The sequence below is a fragment of the Ctenocephalides felis genome, unplaced genomic scaffold, assembly GCF_003426905.1.
Source record: "Ctenocephalides felis isolate EL2017-DRISC unplaced genomic scaffold, ASM342690v1 CF-g0.4_SCAFFOLD_01886, whole genome shotgun sequence".
NCBI classification, from domain to species: Eukaryota; Metazoa; Arthropoda; class Insecta; order Siphonaptera; family Pulicidae; genus Ctenocephalides; species Ctenocephalides felis.
The window spans coordinates 152303101-152325600 of NW_020538040.1; the positions used below are offsets into that span (position 1 = coordinate 152303101).

The 22500-nt window shown below is 30.0% G+C and overlaps 1 protein-coding gene across 1 annotated transcript in view; it reads left to right on the forward strand.

The window, feature by feature from the left end:
* The window catches only part of LOC113376062 (talin-1-like), a 157592-nt gene that overhangs the window by 104892 nt on the left and 30200 nt on the right, over nucleotides 1-22500 (forward strand). Inside the window, 8 exon segments of the mRNA XM_026615992.1 lie at nucleotides 17005-17158; nucleotides 19859-20086; nucleotides 20978-21148; nucleotides 21234-21425; nucleotides 21505-21583; nucleotides 21662-21714; nucleotides 21717-21829; nucleotides 22016-22273. Coding sequence (XP_026471777.1) covers nucleotides 17020-17158; nucleotides 19859-20086; nucleotides 20978-21148; nucleotides 21234-21425; nucleotides 21505-21583; nucleotides 21662-21714; nucleotides 21717-21829; nucleotides 22016-22273 — 1233 coding nt within the window. The 5' untranslated portion in view covers nucleotides 17005-17019.

Sequence of the window (22500 nt, forward strand, 5' to 3'; positions counted from 1 at the left end):
CGACGATCAGTCGAGCCATTTTCTTTAGAATCAACAGTGCAAACTTTTTCGTTCACGTTTTAGCCAAAAACCCTAAACCGATTTTGAAAGTTCAAAAACTGGTTGAAAGATATCAGTTGGGAACCGCAGTTTTTGATTGAGATTGGCCGGGAAGTGCATTTGTAATTAATTGATAATAAAAAATCAACTATTTAGATGAAACTATGTATTATTTTAGAGGTTATGGCCATAACGAACATCCTTAAATGTTATGAGTCTACAAACGGTGGTTTAATTACAAAAAATCATAAGCGGTTGGTTTAATGGGCCGCGGCAAAATTTCAAAATTCTATCGTCAGCATTTTAAAAGTTGCTTAATCCAAATTCTTACTGATTAAATCGATTATTTACATATATCGAAAAGTTTAAACAAACTTGCCTTAAGGCAAAATGCCTCAATATAATATATAAAGGTCCTCTAAAGGTCCTATAAAGGTCCATCATATATATATATATATATATATATATATATATATATATAGCAGAAAATAGAATAGCACTAATTCGATACAGCTTTCATTACTATTAGCATTTCAAATGTCAAATAAGAGTTCTATGTCAAAATATTATTCACACAAAGTACTCGTGTTGTCGAAATTTCGTTGATTATTATAAACTATTATTTTTATTTCTTATTCCTATTCAATTCTTAACGACATACTAAGAAATATAGTGTATGGCACAACTGATCAATTTAAAGTTAAGCATCCTTACCAAAATTATATTAAAAGATCTTATTTATTATTTTCATTTTGATCTCCAATTTTCATGAAGATAAATTTGTACTTTTAGGAGTCTTAATTATATCAATATCTGCAATAACCTATAATGAAAGAACTGATCGCAATATTCTCAAAAATGTCTACTTCAAGTTATCATTATTTCTACTTACTTAATTGACGCACAATCAAAGCTGTATTATTCCGTTTATGCTAATGTGTTCGTATTCTGATAAATACTCTCTACTTAGAAAACAATTTGGCGTTACTCTTTCAGGCTAATTATCTATATGACAAGCATCATAACACAATGACTAATAACGAAAATATGTAAAACAGCTTGCTATTAAAAAAATTAGTTTTCAATCTATTAAAAAAATTATTTTTTGTTTACACTGTGGCGATATCAAGCAGGCTGGTTTTTATTTGTAAAAAAACAATCGGACATGTGATGTATATTTTTGATCGAAATATTTTTATAGTTAATAAATTTATATTTTTTTTATTGTTGGGAGTTTCTAATTTAATATATTGTTATAATCATTACTACTCCCACAACACCTTGTTAGGTAAAGTTTCAGTTGTTCCCTTTTGCCTATTTCTAAAAAGCTGTTGAATCTAACTTAAAAATGAAAATACATCTTTTAAATCAATTAAATAACGTGTACTTAAAAATTATATTAATGTCTTGTAAATTAAACTATAGTGCCCACAACCAAAAAAATAACAACAACAGAAAATACTTTTGCTATCGATTTCCAAACATTGCCGATTATTTCCTGATAGCAACGCCATGAGAATAAAGGTGATGGCTGGTTATACATCTGGTGGCCGGTGGCTGGTTATACAAGGTGATGGCCGGTTATACATCTTTTGCCATCTACTTTTAAATAGTATCGTCAAGAAATTTCTTAACTCAACTTGATTTTGAGATCTCTGTGGTGGACCTTTTTTTCCGCGGATCTTTAAACCCTTCAACATCGAAACGAATCACCACTGGGTGACCTTTCGACCTTTTTTCCTTATATAATAAGCCATAAAAATTACTGAATGTTGTTTATAAGGACAGATTGTAATTAATAAAAGTAAATAAAAAAAAATTAAGTCCTACTCTACCTTATCAGTAATAATTGTATTTCAAGAAACAATGAGTCTGATTTTGTTAAATTGAATAGAAATATATATTTACCAAAGCAAGATTTATTATAATAGTAAGAGTTGATAAAAAAATTGTTTATTATGTGTAATGATATATATTTATATTATAATTTTTAAAGTTGTTGTTCAACCTAATAAATAAACTGCATCGCATTGCTTATATAATGTAGCTATTATTCCGTAAAATTCCTTTAAAATTAAAAATAGGATATTGGACCTTTTTGTCCCTTTGTAGTCTCTTTGATAAAAAAGGACCAGGTGACACATTTTTGAAAAAATGGCAAAAAACACATTTCTACAATGATGAATTAGCTGGGAGTTTTACTGAGAGTAGTCAGATAGTTGTTTGTTAAATATGTGTTATTTGTTGTGAGATAATTGGTGTGGTTTTTACAATATATTTCTCAAAGTCTTGGACCATTGTGCCCCACCCTATCCTATATATATTAGGGCGGGCCTATGTATATATTAGGCACATATGATTTTCGGATACTAAGGATCAAAATAAGATACTTTGCTGAAAAAACCATATCTCTGAAACGAATTCTGATGTCCCGTGCGTTTAACGTTAGGTTAATAACCCAAAAATAAGGGTTGAATGTTGAAAAACCGCTCAGGGGAGGTCCCAGGGGATGAATCACGGACATGGGTGAATCGGCTTTCCAAAGTTAGTAGGGGTCGGTCATACATTTGGACGCGATTGGGGCACTCTAAATGGGTCAAAATGGAATTTTTCAAATTTCAACCCTTATTTTAGGGTGATTGCACGGGACATCAGAATTCATTTTAGAGGTATAGTATCTTCAGCAAAGTATCTTATTTTGATCCCTAGTATCCGAAAATCATGTGTGCCTAAGCGACTTTTTTTTAATCATACATATATATATATATATATATATATATATATTAAATTTTTTATATAATTTTGATGTTGAAATATGTGATATTCAGTTTTCAGGGCAATACATCAATTAAAAAATTTGTATGACTTTAAAACATTTTTATTTTTTCCATACGTTTCGACACATTGTTTTGTGTCATCTTCAGTGGACTCTAGATTGAAAGAACAGATAGAAATTATTAAATAAAACTAAAATATAAGAAGTGATATGGTATGAACTTACATGTAATTGAATTAATCCTAATTATTTCATATTATAAATGTTCACAATGCACAATCCTAATTATTTCATATTATAAATGTTCACAATGCATCAAAAAACCAATCCTTGTCATTTTAAATTGAACAATATATAAATTTTTGAATGAGATTTTTTATGAATTTGTAAAGTACATCACGCCGTACATTTCTGTGCTCCGATGCAGAATTTATAATATGAAATAATTAGGATTAATTCAATTACATGTAAGTTCATACCATATCACTTCTTATATTTTAGTTTTATTTAATAATTTCTATCTGTTCTTTCAATCTAGAGTCCACTGAAGATGACACAAAACAATGTGTCGAAACGTATGGAAAAAATAAAAATGTTTTAAAGTCATACAAATTTTTTAATTGATGTATTGCCCTGAAAACTGAATATCATATATATATATATATATATATATATATATATATTATATATGTATGTATGTATGTATGTATCTGTGCATTTGTGTATATATACGCCGTTCGATATACATCACGTGAAGCTCGCATAATTCATCCAGCGTTCGCGAAACGGCACGAGCGTGAATCGCAGTTGATGACTAGTAGTGTTTTGTTTATGTCTTTATCACTCCACGCTCGTTAGTCAGCGGTTTGATAAGACAATGCGCTCTATAAACTCGAGAACTCTGCAATGACCGCCGTAGCTCTTCATTCTCTCCCTTGTTCATCCTTCTTCAGTGGGATTATTATTAGTTCTTTGAAGTTTCGCTATCGCGCCTTCTGAAACTGGATACGACTATTCGCGGAAACTGACAATGCCGCAACATATCACATTCATATGTACAGGGCACGGGTGAATTGAATTTTAATTTGATAACTTATCATAACATGGTTATGATTTCAGGAGGATATTTATAAACTATTTCTTGGAAAAACTTATGTGGATAATACCGACAGGAAGTAATTTCGTACATTTATAATTAGTTTGATTTGAGTTTGCTTCTTGATAATGTGTTTTGTTCTAAGACTGATTTCTAAGGATTTTTAGACTACCTTTTTCTTGGTGATACGTGGTGATAATAAAAATTACCCATCTTTCCTCACTAAGCATTACGTGTATTTTTAGTACCTAGAAAAAATACTAAATTATTTCATTTTTTTTTTAAATTTTGGATTCTGTTTTCAAATTGAGGTGAAATAAATGCACGTGTTATCTTACTAGACCTTGCCGCCCCCCACGTGATATTTTTTTATTTTTTATGTCAAACCTCCTCCTCCCTTTTTATATCTCACGTGATTAATGGTAGAACTTGTCTAGAACTTCCAACATTAAATTTAAATAAATAAATAATTGAATAAATATAAATAAATTTATGAACATATTAAAATTTACGGAATATACAGAACTAAAACAGGTACCAAATTGTATTTCCAAAAGAAAAAATCTATATTCGAAAATTTAGATTTTTTTTTAAAACTTTGATAATTGGTTTCCGAACACTTTCTTTCTTCTAATTGTTTCTGTCTAATTATATGTTTTTAAATTTTTTTTTCATGTAACTATGGACCATAATCAAATTTACATGAATATTTGTTTTCTTATATAATTTTAAATAACAAAAATGTTTTTTACACTTCAGAGTAGAACTTTTTATTTTTATGCAGTGATATTGTAATTTTATTTTGTACGCAGTGTTTTGTTTACTTAAAAAATAACGGGTGCATTTTCAAATTGGGTAATACTAATTGATAAAGTTATATTATAACTATATAAAATCAAGCAATTTTATTATACTGTCAAATTTAATAATAACATACTAATTTTTCATAAACGTTTATGAAAACTTTCAAATTGAAAGTTTTCATAAACATTCTTTTTTTTCAAAAAAAAATAACTTTTTTCTTAACATTTAAGGGGGTATTCTAGTGCAGAGCGATGAATTTTAGGTCATTTTTAAAGTATCGTAAAAGAAAGCAATGAATGTTTTACTATCGATTTTTTTTACCACTTGTTTATTAATATTATTAAAATACAAAACAAAAATTAAAAAATAAAAAAAGTTGAAAATTGTAAAAACTGGCAGCTGATGAAGTGGGTGCTCTCAAAAAATTGGCACCTCAGTCTTGACATGATTTCAGCCCTCCTAGCCATCGGAAATGCAAAAAATTAAAAGATTATTAATCTACATTGATGTCGCAATCGCCCGAACTAGCGATGAGTAAACATTTTTTTTTACAAATTAGCGACTGTTTGAAAAAAAAAGTGTTTTTTTTTTACTGTTTTTTTTTTTTGAGTTTCTCGAATTTTTAAAAATAGTAAAATTTGTAATTTGGGGATAATCCTAATTCGGGCTATAGATAGGTCTATAAACAAGACTCTCTAAACATTTCAAGTGAATCGGTCGAAAAATCGTATCAACAGTACTGAAAAAGTCTGTTCTGAGAAAAACGCATTTAAAGTTTTGCGTGAAGTTAGTAAAATGCCTATATCTCCGAAAATAATTCAAATTTTCAAAAACCTTTTCGTACACATATTCTTACATAGTTAAACTTTGAAAATATGAAATACAAAAAAACGATTTTTTTTTGAATTTCTACACTAGAATACCCTCTTAATGTTAATTTAATTTTGTTGTAAAATAGGAAACAAGGCCTAATGTCATAACTTGTGTTGGCCAAAAAATACGTAGTAAAAACTTCGTATATAATAATTGTATTTATATCATCATTAGTATTAAATTACATTGATGAAAGATATCAAGAAAGAAATATATATGATTGTTAGAATTTTGATAAAAATATAGAGTAGGATAGAAGTAACAGTTTTAGCTACCTTACTGGTTGTAACAATCGGGTAAATGATGCTGGAACATATTTCTCCTAAATTGCGAAGTTACAGTCCAACTTAGTAGTTCAACTCGGATCTCGAAGATCGTCCAAAAGTCCAAAAGTTAGTCTTCACTCAGGACTTCCTTCTACTTACCGTGACTCAATTGCATTCCGCTCGCATATGAAATTCTAGCAGAACGCTGATATTAGGTCGTCGGTATCCCAGTGGAATAATTATTATTGTGATGTTTAGTTATAAAAGTATTTTGTGGGCTTAGTAATATCATAGATATATTGATTAATAATATTTTAAACTTCAGTATGTTGTTAAGGGGGTATTCTAATTTAGAGGCTTTAATTTTATGTGATTGTTCAAAGGCCTGAAAAAAGGCAAACAATATTTTTATTTACTATACATTTTTTTATAGGTTATGCATTAATGTTTTAAAAATGAAGAAAAAAATTATAATCAAAAATAGTAAAAAGTTTTAATTCAAGCAGATGATGCATTGGGGAGTCTCAAAAAATTCGCACTTGACCATACGCTTGATTTCACGTGTCACAAATGTCTGAAATATTGATGAGGTATAAGCAAAAGTTATAGATGTGAGAAAGACAAAAACTAAAATGTGAAACAAACATATAACAAACATACTGGAATTATTAACTTCCCGTAGGGTAAGTTATAGTAATCGCAAAAAAATCTAAAATGAATATTTTTTCACATCTTTACGTTTCAAAGCCTTCTGAACATTTTGGCATATCTTAGGAAAAATTGTTGTGTGTGTGTGTAGCACGTATGTATATGTTTGCGGATACAATGTTTCGTCGACGATTTCGAGAGCAAGATTAATCGATTTGAGTGATTCAAAAAACATTCGATTTCTGTTGATAGGAAGACGTGCTGATTATTTTTTGGCAAAACATATTTTATTTGTATTGGCGAAATTAATTGTTTGGACGTATTTTTGTTTTATTATATTGGTGACATGAAGGTGACAGCCTTCAGGGCATTAAGCTTTACACGGAATGGTAGATTTTACCGAACCCCTGGTAGAGGGTGTAGTGGAGTGTTTTAATTGAACTAGTTGTACACTTCTAAAAGTAAAGTCCGCAAAACAACATGTATAATAAATAACCAATAAATATATCTTCTTTCATTATAACTTAGTAACAAATCAGTGATTGTAATTAGAACTGCAACAAATACATAATATACAAACAAATCAGTGTTTAATACAGTCCACAGCTACAAGGGTTAAATTATAACCCAACAACCTGAATTATCGAAGGAGAGTTTTAATAAATTTCATAAGTACGTAACATAAATACAGAATAATTGATAAATTCCAATAAAATTTCAGTCAAAAATGATTATTAGACATATGCACATCCTATAATCAGATATTTTATAGATTTTAATAAGTACATATTTTGTTTACATTTCTGTTCCGCATCAAAATTTACAATGTTTAACCGTTAGATAGCGACACAGCGCTTACGCGCTTTGAAATTTTGTCTCTAAAATAGATACGCTTTCAAAAAAATACAAAATTTTACGGTACAGTAAATTCCACCAATTCGCTTTAAGGCACGATTCCATGCACCACTAGCTCATTCTTATTTGAATGCTGTTTTATACTGAAATTAATTTTTATATTCAGAAAAAATCACTTTGTTTTAAGCATATCGATCTCTGTAGTGAACAGGAAGTAAAATGGAAATCGCCATCGATATTTGTTCATCCCTCCATATATATTGCTACAAGCTAGATCGATTTGTCTTCCTGACTCAAAAACATCTCCATCTTCACGGAAATTAGTCAAAGCGTTCATCGTCCGTCGCGCTGTCGGAAGTCTCTTCCCTAAGGCCGACAGAGGTATGGGGATGAACGTACGACGGGCGCGCGCGTCTCGGTAATAAAAAAAATCTCCGAAATTTGCGATATCATGAAAATAAAAGAGGGTAAGTAAGAAGAAAGTAATCCACTGCGGCGTGCATCATACCACCGTTTGGTTCAGAACTCTCGCGATGTCATATTTCGATGTTTTTATCTCTATTTTGTTTTATTGCTTGCGTTACGGCTATCAATGCGTATCAGACGAAGGACAATATTTGTTGTTCTCGAATGCATTGTAATAGTTTTGCTTTCAATTCTCATCTTCTTTATGGTTTTTAGAGCTCTGACATGGAGCTGACGTTGCGCGCATCGTTTCGTTATCGTTCACGCGGTGTTTAATTATTAAATTTCATGAGATATTGTCTTTGATAAGACGGAATAATATTAAATACCGTTTGTTTAGATATTCGATTATTATAACACTAGTTTTTTGGTGCCTGTTAATTTGACGGAATTCAAACCTTGAAATGAAATGCTGAAAATACCATAACACTAATCTGTTTCGTAAATTTATAATTACAGTAATATATATTAAATAATACCTAATTATAATTTGGATAAACTATTTAAATTTTTAAATTCAGGTATACTACACCTCTCTCTACGGAAACCTGTCATATTGACGGGGTATTTTTTTATTTGTGATATTATGCTTTTAAATAGTACATATAACAGTAATTAGATGACTGAGATGCACTAAACTTGATTATACCATGTTATTTTGTATATAATCAAATCGATAACGAAAAAGATTATCTCGTCAGTCAAAACTCAAATTTTAGGGATATTTTTTATCGCCAGAAAAATCTCAAGATATCTACATATTTTGGTTTGCAATTAGTCTGTTCGCGAGTTCAATCCCCGTCACTTACAACACCGATATCGAGCAGTAGCGGTATCAATTTTTACTTGGAAAAATAAATCTTAAATACGCTTTCAAGTGAAAATAGCCCTTCCCAGACATTGCTGCAACAAATATAATAAGTCAGCCCTATTAGATAAATTCTGGCTGGTCCAACCGTTGTGTTACCATCTAAAAATATGACGTAAGGAGAAGTTTCAGCCCAACAGCTTATATGACTTAAGGATCTGATTGCCATCAACATATGAGAATAAAAAAAAAACTACCTATTTTGAAAATTGAACATTATAATATCATTCCTTAGACGGTCTGTTACATTATTATAGGCATTTTCTTCAAGTTATTGTGAATTGCATTACATAATATTACTGATAGGCTTATTGTTAGTATCGTCTTAGCTTTGTATTTTACTATAATTAATTTGATTAAGACCATTTGTTTAGGGTAATGAGTCTAATCCTGTATCCGAAATATTTGATATGAATGTACATGAAATATATGATGTTTCAGATCAGTAAACATGAGGATTTCGAGGAATGTTGCTAAATGTGGTTACCGTGTTTATTTTATATATTATGTTTATCGTCGGGCTCGCCCGTAGGTAAGCTGTTAAGAGCGACGGGACTTGCTTCAGAGGTCCCGGGTTCGATACCCACTTCGAGCAGTCTGTTATCAGGCAGCAGTGACAACGATTTTCACTTGGGAATATAGATAGCAATATGTTTCCAAGTGAAAATAGCCCTTGCCCGGCATTGCTGCACCAATAAAAAGTCAGCCCTATTAGATTAATTCTAATAACAAAAATCATCAAATATGGATGGATTAACCATTGGGTTACCATCTAAAAATATGAAGTAAGGAGAAGTTTCAGCCCAACAGCTCATAGGACGTAAGGTTCTGATTGCTGTTAAAAATATAATAATAAAAAAAATGTTTTTTGTCAATTGCGTCAATGTGAAGGTTTTTCTTATCAATCTTTAATACCGTATTTAGATATTTGATTATTATAAAATGCAAATTTCTTTACCACAATTTTAGTTTGATTGCGAACTAGGTTCATGTTTGCGTAATTATTAAATTTCATAATTTATCTCTAAAAGGCCGCAAATGTACGCATAATGAAATGTGCGCTTTGATAATTATTTGTGGTCAGGTATTCATTTAATGGAATAAAGGTTTTCGATGCAATGCTAATGGTGACACAACCGAACACGTGACCTATCCAAAATCTGAGCAGCAACGATGATAATCCGTGCGTAATTGATGCTCGCCAATATTCGCGGACGCATCATTTCACATCCGTTGATGTTTACGCTGTCATCCCCTAACATCGTACGCCCTTCCTGACATTGCGAAACACAACAGAATGAAGAATGCAGCTGAACTTCACAGTCCAACGAACGTTCGTCGCTTCCGGGACCGGAATGAGGACACGATTTTCGCGAATACAGAGCCGATTTGAGCCGAACATAAGCTTCTTCAGTAGATTATTTTTACTTACGCAATAGCAACTATTGCACACTAACTTGTGTTACGTGATATTAGTTGTTTTCAAAGCATAATGTGGATGCTATTTGTAGTTTTGCTTAGGATACCATTGATTATTACTAGTGGGGCGCATGGCATCGTGCCTTAAGACAAATTGCTGGAACTTTCTGTACCAAAAATTATTATTTTTTAAAAAACATTAACATTGTTGAAAAAAAATTACTTCGAAAAAATTAGATTTTTGAGAAACTATAAATTTGACAAAAAATTCCTTTTTCAAAAAATATTTTTTTGAAAAAAAATGTTTTCTTTATTTTGACATATTTTGGAAATCCTGAACTTTTTTTCAAAGCAATCGTACTGCTTTAACTGCATAGAGACGAAATATTGAAGCGCGTAAGCGCCGCGTCCGCTAACGGATAAACACTGGTACTGAACCCATAGAAATGTAAACAAAATTCATACTTATTGTTAAAATCGCTATAAAATATCTGATAATTTGATGTGCATATGTTTAATGATCATTTTTGACCACCAAATGTCATTTTTTTTTTACTTTTTTTACTAGATCTCCAACTACCGCTAGACCTGCCTTCATGAAAATTTGATCAATTCTTCATCTTGTCAATACAAGTAAAATGTTTTTTGAATTATTAAAATCGGACGCTCCGTTCTCTTTAAAACCGAGTTACCATTTTTGGCACTTTTGTCCTGTATCTTTGAAATGGCTAGACCTGCCTTCGCCAAAAACTAATCAGCACGTTTCCTTACCAATACGAATCGAATGTTTTTTTAATTATTCAAATCGCTTTATCCGTGTTCCCGAAATCGTCGACGAAAATTTGTATCCGCACACACATACATACACGCACACACACACACTTATACACACACGCACACACACACACATATACACACACATACATCCATTTTTTTAAGGATATTCAAATATCTGCCAAAATATTCAGAAACCTTTGAAACGTAACAATATATAAAAATTTTCATTTTAGATTTTTTGCGATTATTATAACTTGCCCTACGGGAAGTTAATAACGAAAAGGAGTATTTTAAGAAACGACTATGCTTTATTAAGAATACATCATAAATTTTGTAGAAACATAACATGTATTACTTGATTTTGCGGTTCGTCAATGTCGGTAGAATTCTTTTTTATTTCCGTGTAATTATAAACTGCTTGGAAAGGCAAATTCAGAAATTTTGGGACTAATGTGTAAGATAATATTGTAAAATTCTACCCAGTGGTAGTCTTATTAAGTTGATGGGAAGAAAACATAGAAAAAATAATAATAAATTTAAATTACATGTTGACTATGCTAAATCTAACAGGTTTTTTTTAAGTCTTTTTGGATCAGCCAATTTGGGACATACTTAGGTGCCTCTAATATTTTTTTGAGAATTTTATTTTGTGACCTTTGCAAAATGAATATAATTTAATAGTATAATTAAATAGTAGAAAATAATTTTATTTTGATGCCATACTCACAGATACTACGTATCCTTTTCACTTGCTACTAATTTAGTTTACAATTAAATTAGCTATGAAATATGAACACTGCACTTTTTTGCACTATTTATTAAATATTATAAATTTTACAAACGTTACGAGACTCGGTTTGTCACATCATCAGTGTAATATATTTTAAATTAATTTTAAACTTAATCACTAAAATATGGATACGAATATATATATATATATATATATATATATATATATATATAGATTAAATTTGAATATTTAAATATTAAATTTGAAAAAAATTAATATCGTTATTACCATTTTCATAGAAATTTATTATAATCGTTTAATTCAAGTACATAAATTTGTGATATTCTTGGTATCGCTATCTACAAGTATTATAACAATTAATCATTATTATTTTAATTGTGATATTGTATTGTAAATTCTTCTCTATATATTAAATAGTTTCAGATAAATTTTATTTCCATGAATCAATCGTTATTTTTTAAGTATCGTACAATCAGTATCTTGAGTTAGGCACTGCTCACACGTTTCCATATTTGTATCTTTATGCTGATAACAATACATTCAATCCATTTTGTATATGAATCACAGAATAAGTGCAGAGGTTTCGCGGAACGGGGAGCTAGAGATATCTGGGGGTGCATTAATGACACTACATATCTCACGACGGAGTTAAAAGAAAAATCTCTGAACGGGGCGTTTAGCGAACAAAATCACTCCTAACATAGTTGATACTACGTCTATTTTGCTCGTATTGTCAGTGCTAACGAGAAAACATTTATCTTATTAAGATCTAATAGTTCTTTGCTGTTTTTGCTGTCACAATTCCTTATTTATTTATGAACTCTGTTTGGCGTCTGATAGTTTAATTTATACTATAAAGTTTGTTCAGAATTAATTCAGAAGCTAGAATATAAAACTGTATTATTTGCATTGTGTAACGATTATTGGTCGCTTTAAATGCTGTTTAAATTTATTGAAGGGTGGCGTTTAGTTATAGATTGAGATATAAAGATAACTGACATAATAGTATAATGCGTTCTCACTTTGCGCTTAAATTATCTTAGTTTGTTTTCTTCATAAAGAACCGTTCTTATTAAAGCAAACGGCGGTTGCGTAAGCCGTAAAAGAAGATTGATTATGCACGTAAATTTTATGTAACTTCAACAAAGTAGGTTTTATATAACTCCTGAAGAGCTGAAACGGCTCGCGTTATTATACATTTCCGTGTATAAATAATTTAATAAAATATGAAAGGGGTTGTTGAGGCAAACTGACGACGAAACTGAAAAAAATGTTCCGCATATGCATGCTCGACACCGGCGTGCGGGTGCCGAAGCTTGCACCACGTGCCGCGTAATCGAATCAGCCGCCCGCATGTGAACCAGTCGAGTTTTTCGTCGGGCAGAGTTGGATCGAAGAATCTGAAATTGCATCTAGATTAATATCGAATCCCGCGAACATGGAGGTTTGCTCGTCACCACATAACAGTAACATATAAATTGCGATGACCCCGCCAAACTGAAATAACTCGCAGACAAAGGAACTTCGAATCGATTCGTGATTGCATCAAGATAGTTGAAATCCATAAAGATACATCGTCGTACGCACTTGCCAGTGATATATTTGTTTGAACGGTGCAATAATTTGTTGCCTGGAATGGTTATTCGTCGCGATCAAAGCGTTTTTAATCTAGAAAGGCCACTTAAAATTTACTATTTGAAATTTATTTCTTTATATAAACTAATAACTGTAACCTAGAAGTATAATTGAAAATGTATGTACTAGTGTCTTCGTTACTTCCGAGCTAGTGGATGATATTCTTGTGCATTGCGTTTTGTAAAACGCATCAAAGGACATTGAGGTTTAAATATTTTTTTCAGTCTTTGGTTTTATTCAATCTTATTTAATTTACATTTCTCCTTACCTTAGCTCTTCCTTTAAAAGTACTTTAACTCTTACAGGCAATGTACCACACTTTTCATCCATGATACGACACAGTGGTACATGTATTGTGTACCATAAATTAAACATATTTCTTATGCTTGTTAAGTGCTAAAAAATGTGCACGTTGGAGATGGCTTCAAATATTTTTTGTACTTTTATAATACATATTCTTAAAATTAATACTAAAATATTTAGTTGAATCTTTTATTGCGCGTGCAGCTTGGGTCAAAAAGAATCTTAATTTTCTGTGCGGAAATGCATATAACAAAAGTTATTTGCATTTACGAAAGTCTTTAATATTTTTCAAATAATATTAATATATATATATATATATATATATATATAATATATATAAGATACCGGATTTTCCATGATGTAGGCTTAGCTTTACAACTCCCGTGGACGGGGTCGAACGGTTCCGCTATGGACAACCTGATATCATGCAATAACAGTATCTATTTTTACTTGAAAATATAGATCAAAAATATGTTTCCAATTGAAAATAGCTTTTTTGGGCACTGCATTGTGTTAATGTTGGAGTTAACTTAACTCACAGACCTGCCCTAGGGCAGTACTACCCATTATCTAAGATATCGTATTTGGATAAATGTATTTATTTGTTATTTTGCAATAAAGTGGTCCATTACTAAAAGTTGAACATTTTGAGGGTTTTTCATACTATCTCACGTATAGTCACTCAAATAATATCTTAAATAATAAGATCTTAAATAGAAGCCTATAAAGTCCATGAGGGGCATTAGTTGATCAAATGGTATTTTTGCACATATGCAGCGCAAATAACAATTATATTTCGTAAGAGAAATATTTCTTATCACCCGTTTATTAGATATATCGCCGAGGTTGCGTAATAGTATAGTGTTAATTCAATAGGAAATCCCCCAACTTTTCATTGGTTATTGCGGACCTCGTACCCCTGTTATTATCCTGATGAGATTGAGTTAATGTTTTGACTGAATATCTGATTTATAGATAAACGCTCAACTGCTAACGAAAACTAAATTTTCCCTCTTATATTTTCAATAAGTTTTTTCAGTATATAATACATATATGCAAATATAAAAAAATAATTCAGTTTAAAGATCGGGTGTTACATCAATAAAAAAAATTATGTTTTGAAATTTATTTGAAATTCATACGTTTCGGCTAACATCTTAGCCTTCATGCAGTAAAATATAAATCTTTATATTAGAATTAATTATCTAATATAATCTAATTAATTTAATTAATAATAATAATTAAAAATTATCTAATTAATTTAATATGAGGACGCCAAATTTTATATTCCACTGAATGAAGGCATACTAGCCTTAGCCAAAACTTATGTATTTCAAAAAGAATTCTGAAACATTTATACAATTTTTTATTGATGTGTAACGTCCGATTTTTAAATTAAATTAATATACAATATATTAATATAAAAGTGATGATTATATATATATATATATATATATATATATATATATGTTGTTTTATAACTAAAAATAATTGTTGATATTTATAATATCGACACAATAATATACCTAATTGCTCAGTTGAATATATTTTTCATTAAATGGTTTTATCAAAATATTGATCTACTTCTTTGACGTAGCCAAAATTCTTCTTATGTTTATTGTCTTCAGCCCCTCTTATATTGAAGCCCCAAAATCTCTTCGATTGACATTCGGAAGAACTTCCGCGTCGAATAAGTTATGCTTACTGTGGAAACAAATGGCTTACCCCATTCCATTTCATTTAGCGACGTGTCGCCTCTGTCGAATGTAACATATAGTATCAATTAACCTTATATAGTATATTAGCTTCATTAAGCTTTCTAGAGCCCTACATCGTTAATAGAGAGATTGTCAAAGCAAAGAAGTCTTGTTAAGCGCATCCTCATATGTGATTTATTAATGGTTTTAATTGTTTATTTGTAATCGATATTGTTCCAAGCTATGTTGCATTTTTTTTCATTTAATAAGATATGTGAAGAACTAATTTGTGAACAGGTTGAAAGCTCAACATTTATTTTACAACTTTTTTTTAATTTAGTGTTGGCAAAAATAAGCAAAATATATTACTGGTTTCCGTTCTAAGTCTGTACTGTTATAGAGTCCAGGCGACCCCGAGCCGTACAAAGTATTGACGTCCGTTGACTCGAGATGAATACCACATCTCTGAATCTTAGGGAGCGCGTTGGCAACCCTGTCCCGTCGTTCGCGTAGGGGAGCTTACGAGAGTTGGGGGTGCTTTCTCACAGGGCATGCGCGGCACAGGGTTGCGTCAACCCGCACACAGTTCGCCCTGTAGAGTCGCGCAAGCGCCCGTCGTCTCCCGATCGTAGGAGTTCAGAGCAACGTGTAAAAAGCTTCATTCTAGGCCTAACAGCCGAACTGAATAGTCGTTCACTTGATCACTACTGATCATCGCGTTTTACCAGATGCCTCTGTCTGCTGGCATCTCTTGAGTGTCATAAGAGTTCGTCTTAGTTCGATCTGTAATACGCAAACAGTGTGTTATAGTTTGTGAACAAAATTGTAATTTCAAGGAATCACGTACAGGAACACGGTATCGCATCCCCAATGGCAGTCGCAAATTTCAAACCGCGAGAGCTCTATGGATAGAGTGACTGTAGTTGACGTTGACGTTCCATGTGAGTATTGATTATTTTACTGTTGGCTGCCCCCCAAAATGTTTAACTGTCAACTTAATCAGGGGGTATCTCAGTATGGCTTGCTCGCTTATATAACACTCTGGTATACGTAGTGTTGGTTTGATTTAGTTTGGTTAGGTGTGTGGTACAACTGATAAGCGAACGAGATAGTTTTACGTAATGTATGCAGTACTATAGATCCGATCCCAAAAAGCCATAGCTTGTTTTATCACAAAGGTGCGGGCTTGAGTGGGCGATTACTGTTCTCCCTTTGACGCCACCTCATTATTTTCGCCTTTTGTGTGTTTTCAACGCTTTCCATATGCTCCCTGATATGTGTGAATTTGCCATATGTTTGTAAATACATCCCATATAATGTTTGCGCTATAAATATATTTATCACGAATGTTTTGATTACTCTGTACGATTTGAATTAAATAATTTACATGTGTATGTTTGCGTATACATTTAGTTATTATTTTTTAAACATGTACCTCTTTAGCGCCGTGTATTGAAATATTTTATTTGTTATACACAGTTTTATACATAACATTATATATATATATATATATATATATATATATATATCATGTATGCAAATTCAAATTTTCCAATGTTTAATTATTGTTTTTTAAATATTTATGAATATCAATTTATTTATTAAGTGTTGATAATATTATGTTTTGTTTATAATATATTATTATACTAATAGCATTTTTGAGAAAATATTTAATTGTAATTTTTGCTATTAAATTTGTAGGAAAACTAATGATTTTTTTAAATTATCGCAGGACCACCGATTCATCATGGCGACTCTATCTTTACGCATAAGCCTTGAGGGAGGCCGAGTCACCAAAACAATGCAATTTGACCCCTCTACAACAGTTTTCGATTGCTGTCGCATCATAAGAGAAAAAATCACTGAAGCCAATGCCGCTGGTCAAAGTGAGTACCTGTTGAAAACAATTAATTAGCGTATTCTCTGCTCCGTGAAATTTTGAAGTGACCGTGACTTAACGAAATATGCTTTATTCGGTATCTATTTTTGTCGAGCAAAAAAATTTTATTTATAATTTATTTAATTGAATAAATTATTTTTAATTTTTAAAAATTTTATTAACATAAAGTTTACTTATTTTTTATTATTAATGATTATTTAATATAATAAAAAAATTATTTAAAAATAAAATATAAAAAATACAATATAAAAAATTTGATAAATGATAAAATTTAATATAAAAATAAAATTTAGAAATTTTGCCTTCTATTTCGTTTATATAATTAACTCGATGTGTATCAATTGAATCAAATCTTTTTAAGCTCTTATTTTTCTTTTTTATTAATGTCCACAATTTCCATGCCGCGATTGCGAATTTTGCTATTCGTGCCATTTTTGTCATAAATTATATTTGATATATAAACTACATACATTATTTTTGCAAAGGATTGTTTGAACTAATTTAAAAACCATTTTATATTAATATTAGAGGTCCAAGTAAATAAATAACGAATTAGAATCTGTTTATAAAATATTTTGCACACACGATTATATTATTTTATGCCCATATTTATAATAATATTTTATTTTACTTTTTGAACTATGTATAATTAATATGTACAGTTCTACATACATTATGAATATGTGAAAACCGGAATATCTAAATGAAAATTTTTAATATTTATTTTGTACTTACTTAGTCGATGTCTTACGTCTTCGGTGTATTGAACTTTTGTATTTATATTTTACTTTTTACATTGTGCTTAGGCCGCGTGCGCACAATCGAAATTTTACACATAGAAATCTTATTCTGGTACGCAATGTTGGTACGACGATATACAAAATGAAATCTTTAACAGTTTAAGATAATTAATCGCTTTTCTCAAATGATGATAATCAAATCCCTTTTCATTTTTATTTTATTTAAAATATATGATGCCTTTATATTCCAGTACAAATTATAAAAAATAATAATTATTTGTTTTTTATGTTTCCATTTTAATCAAGAAAACCATAGTGTACTTTATTATTGACAAATTGTTTGAAAATAATTTTAAAATGTTTCTTAAATGATTCTCATTAAAAGTATTTTGTGATATCCTAATTGAAATTTTTACTCACATAAGTGTGAATATCATAACTATATTTCAAACAGAAATTTGTTATAAATTAATTATATAAAAGTTTGTCTTTCTATTGAATAAGCAAATAAGAATACGAATAAGAACATTGATTAGAAGCGAATCTCACTTGCGCAAAATAGATAAAAAAATAAATAAAGTCAGTCTCTTCTTCAATGACTCAGATTGTTCGATTATAATTTAACCTTTGTAACTGTGAGCTGTATAAAACACCGATTTGTTGGTAAAATTTATGTATTTGTTGCGAAGTTCTTACAACAATATTGATGTGTCACTAAATTTAATTTAATGAAGATTTTATATATTTATTACTTATTTATTCTTCATGTTACTACGCGGACTTTACTTTTGAAAGTGAAAAGTAAGTCCGATCCAACTCTCCGCTGCCACCATGGTAGCAACTTTTCGATACAAAAGCTCAATGCCATGAAGATCGCTGTTTTCATGGCCAAAGAAATAGTATGAAAATACATCTGAACAATAAATTTGCATTTTAGATTTTTTAATAATAAATTATAAATTTATGAAGGACTTATTCGGAATCTCTTACTAGTAGAAAATTCACTATGTCTTGCTGATCTATCATCAAATATTTTGTAATTATATTATATTAGTCGCAAATTCGTAATTGATATAATTGGGAAACATTTTTTGTACAAATTAATATAAAAAATTTTGTTATATTTTCTCCGCTACCACCGTGGTAGCAACTTTTCGATACAAAAGCTCAATGCCATTAAGATCGCTGTTTTCATTGCCAATGTTATAGTATGAAAATATATCTGAACAATTAATTTGCATTTTAAATTTTTTAATAATAAATTATAAATTCATGCAGGACTTCTTCGGAACCTGTAACTAGTAATTTACTATGTCTCGTTGATCTATCATCAAATATTTTGTAATTATGTCGCAGTAATAATTCAAGTTTGATATACTTGGAAAACATTGTTTACAAATTAGTATAAAAAATTTGTTAGATCCTAATTCAACAAAATTACTTACAACCGTGCGATAAAAATATGGCTGTAAATACCTTGTGAATTATATAAATGTAATTTTTTATTTAGTAAGCAAATAAGAATACTAATAATAAAGTAGGTAATAAAATTATTAAATTTAGAGTTAAAATAAAATAGGGATATAATAATAAACCATAATGCATTATTTCTGTTGAATCTTTTTCTGTTAGAAAATTTACTACAGTTTTCTTCATCTGGCATCGAATTATTTGTAATTATTTATTCTGTTACTTACAATAATAATTTAAGCTTCATATAATTTGGAAACGTTTTTCATAAAAATGGCTTGAATATAATATTATTATTCAGCGATTTACTGTTATATTATGAAAAGAAATCATAATGTCGTATCATATTTATGATTGACCTTCGTTGAAAACGTAACGATTTATCTGATACGTTAGTGAGTGTTTTCATCTGTCTCTATAAGATATAAATTTTAGAAAAATGTACTTATAACCTATTTATTTTATTCATTTTCCAGTGCAAGATTTCGGATTATTTTTATCAGACGACGATTCCCGACAAGGAGTCTGGCTCGAACCAGCAAGAAAACTTGATTACTATCTTCTCCGAAATGGTGATCTTCTCGAATACAGAAGAAAATTACGACACCTGCGAGTTAGGATGTTAGATGGATCAGTTAAAACATTACTTCTTGATGACAGCCAGCCCGTTGCCTGTTTGATGGTTGTCATCTGCACTAAAATTGGTAAGAATTTTATATACTTTATAGGTAATACAATTTTATATCTAAGTATTTTTGCATTGAGTTGCGACTTCCAATTGTGATATATTTTTCTGAATACTAAATTATTGCAATTCCAAATTTGTATGAAGTTAATTTTCATGTATACATTCGGTTTCTTGGAAATGTTCATAAGAAATGTTTTGTATTTATTAATTAGATTAAACATGATTATTTCTTTGAATCACTGACTATTTCTAGAAGTATTTAAATTTTTTCTTTGATACAAAATTGTAATTAAGTTTATACAAAACTAATTAGTTAATTAGACTCATTCGTTTACCAATACCTTTACATTGATATGAAACGATAAAATAAATAAATACCTACAATATTAAATCATGCATGTAAACGAAAATATAATTGTTTATTATTCCTTATCTTAATCACCGTATCTTGTTTATATCTCGCTATTTTCCAATGTTTTGAAAAAGCTAATCTGCAGAAATATTTAATACTGTGCTAATGATTGCAAATAATAACATAATAAAGTGAAGTATATTTGAAAACAATATGATTAATCAAACAAATATTGTAAGCTAATCAATATTTTTTTTATTAACAACTACTATATTGCAAACAAATTGCTGTAAATATTTTGCTTATCTGCAGGAATATTTACTGTGCTAATGATTGCAAATAATAAAGTAAATAAAATAATAAAATGAAGTATATTTGAAAACAATATAATTAATCAAACAAATATTGTAAGCTAATCAATATTTTTTATTAACAAATTGCGGTAAATATGAACGATCCTATGCTTATTAGTCATTTTATACTTGAATATAATTTAGTTAAGAATTAATTTACACATAACTATGTTATAATTGCTTTTGTTTTTATTTTCAATAGGTATAACAAATCACGACGAATATAGTTTAGTACGCGACGAACCCGAAAACCCAGTGGAACCATTACAAGAAAATCGATACGGAACATTAACATTGAGAAGAAAAAATCTCGAAAAAGAGCGGGACACAAAAATGGAAAATTTACGTAAAAAATTAAAAACCGACGACGAAGGTATTACTTTAAAAAAATATTTTATACTGAATTGAAGCATATATAATAATTTTGAAGATTTTAAAATTGGTTTTGTTTATTGCAGTTAATTGGGTAGATCCAGGTAAAACTTTAAGACAACAAGGCATCGACGAAAACGAAACTGTTTTATTACGACGTAAATATTTCTTCAGTGACCAAAATATTGATTCCCGAGACCCCGTTCAATTAAATTTACTCTATGTACAAGCCAGAGATGCCATACTTGATGGTAAACACCCAGTTACACAAGATAAAGGTTAGAACCAAGTCCTGTCGATATTTTTTGCAAATTTTAAATTTGTTTCGGATATAATATATTATATTTATTACTTTAGCATGCGAATTTGCTGGAATACAGTGCCATATCCAATTTGGAGCCTATAACGAACAAAAACACAAACCCGGATTTTTAGAGTGAGTTTAATGATTTTATTGATGTTGATTTTTAATAGTTACTCTATGTAGTGTAACAATTAATTTTTATTTTTGCAGTTTAAAAGAATTTTTGCCACAATCTTATGCCCGCGTTAAAGGAATCGAGAAAAAGTTTTCAACGAACATAAAAAACATTTCGACAAATCTGAGGTGGATGCGAAAGTACTTTACACACGAACGGCGCGAGCTTTGAAAACTTACGGAGTCACGTTCTTCTTAGTAAAGGTAATTTTTTAAATTTATTTATTAGTTAATTAATTTATTTTATTTATTGATCAGACCGTTCGCACCTATATTTTATTATAATTAGAAAATTCTTGTTTTTTTTTCAAAAGTTTTGATTGAAAATGTAGTACATAAACGTAATGTTAATAACCACCCATCAATTTTTATTTGTTTTTATATTTTCAGGAAAAAATGAAAGGTAAAAACAAATTAGTGCCTCGACTTCTTGGCGTGACCAAGGACTCCGTTCTGCGGCTGGACGAAAAAACGAAAGAAATATTGAAAACGTGGCCTTTAACGACGGTTAGGAGATGGTGTGCGTCGCCGAACACTTTTACACTTGACTTTGGCGACTACAGTGACCAGTATTATTCCGTTCAAACTACAGAAGCCGAGCAAATACAACAACTCATTGCTGGTTATATAGATATTATTTTGAAAAAGGTCAGTGGAAATGTTTAATTTCAATATTGATTGTTTTTTCGACGTTTAAACATATTTGAATTAATTAGCAGCCCATTTGTCGAATTCATTATTGATCATACCTTTCGACACAGTGATACCTCGAATAACTTACTTAATTCGTTTCGGGAGAAAATTAGTTATGCGAAACGCGTTAATACATGAAAATAAAATTAATTCCTTCTGCTGTTTGAAATATTTTTTTTTTT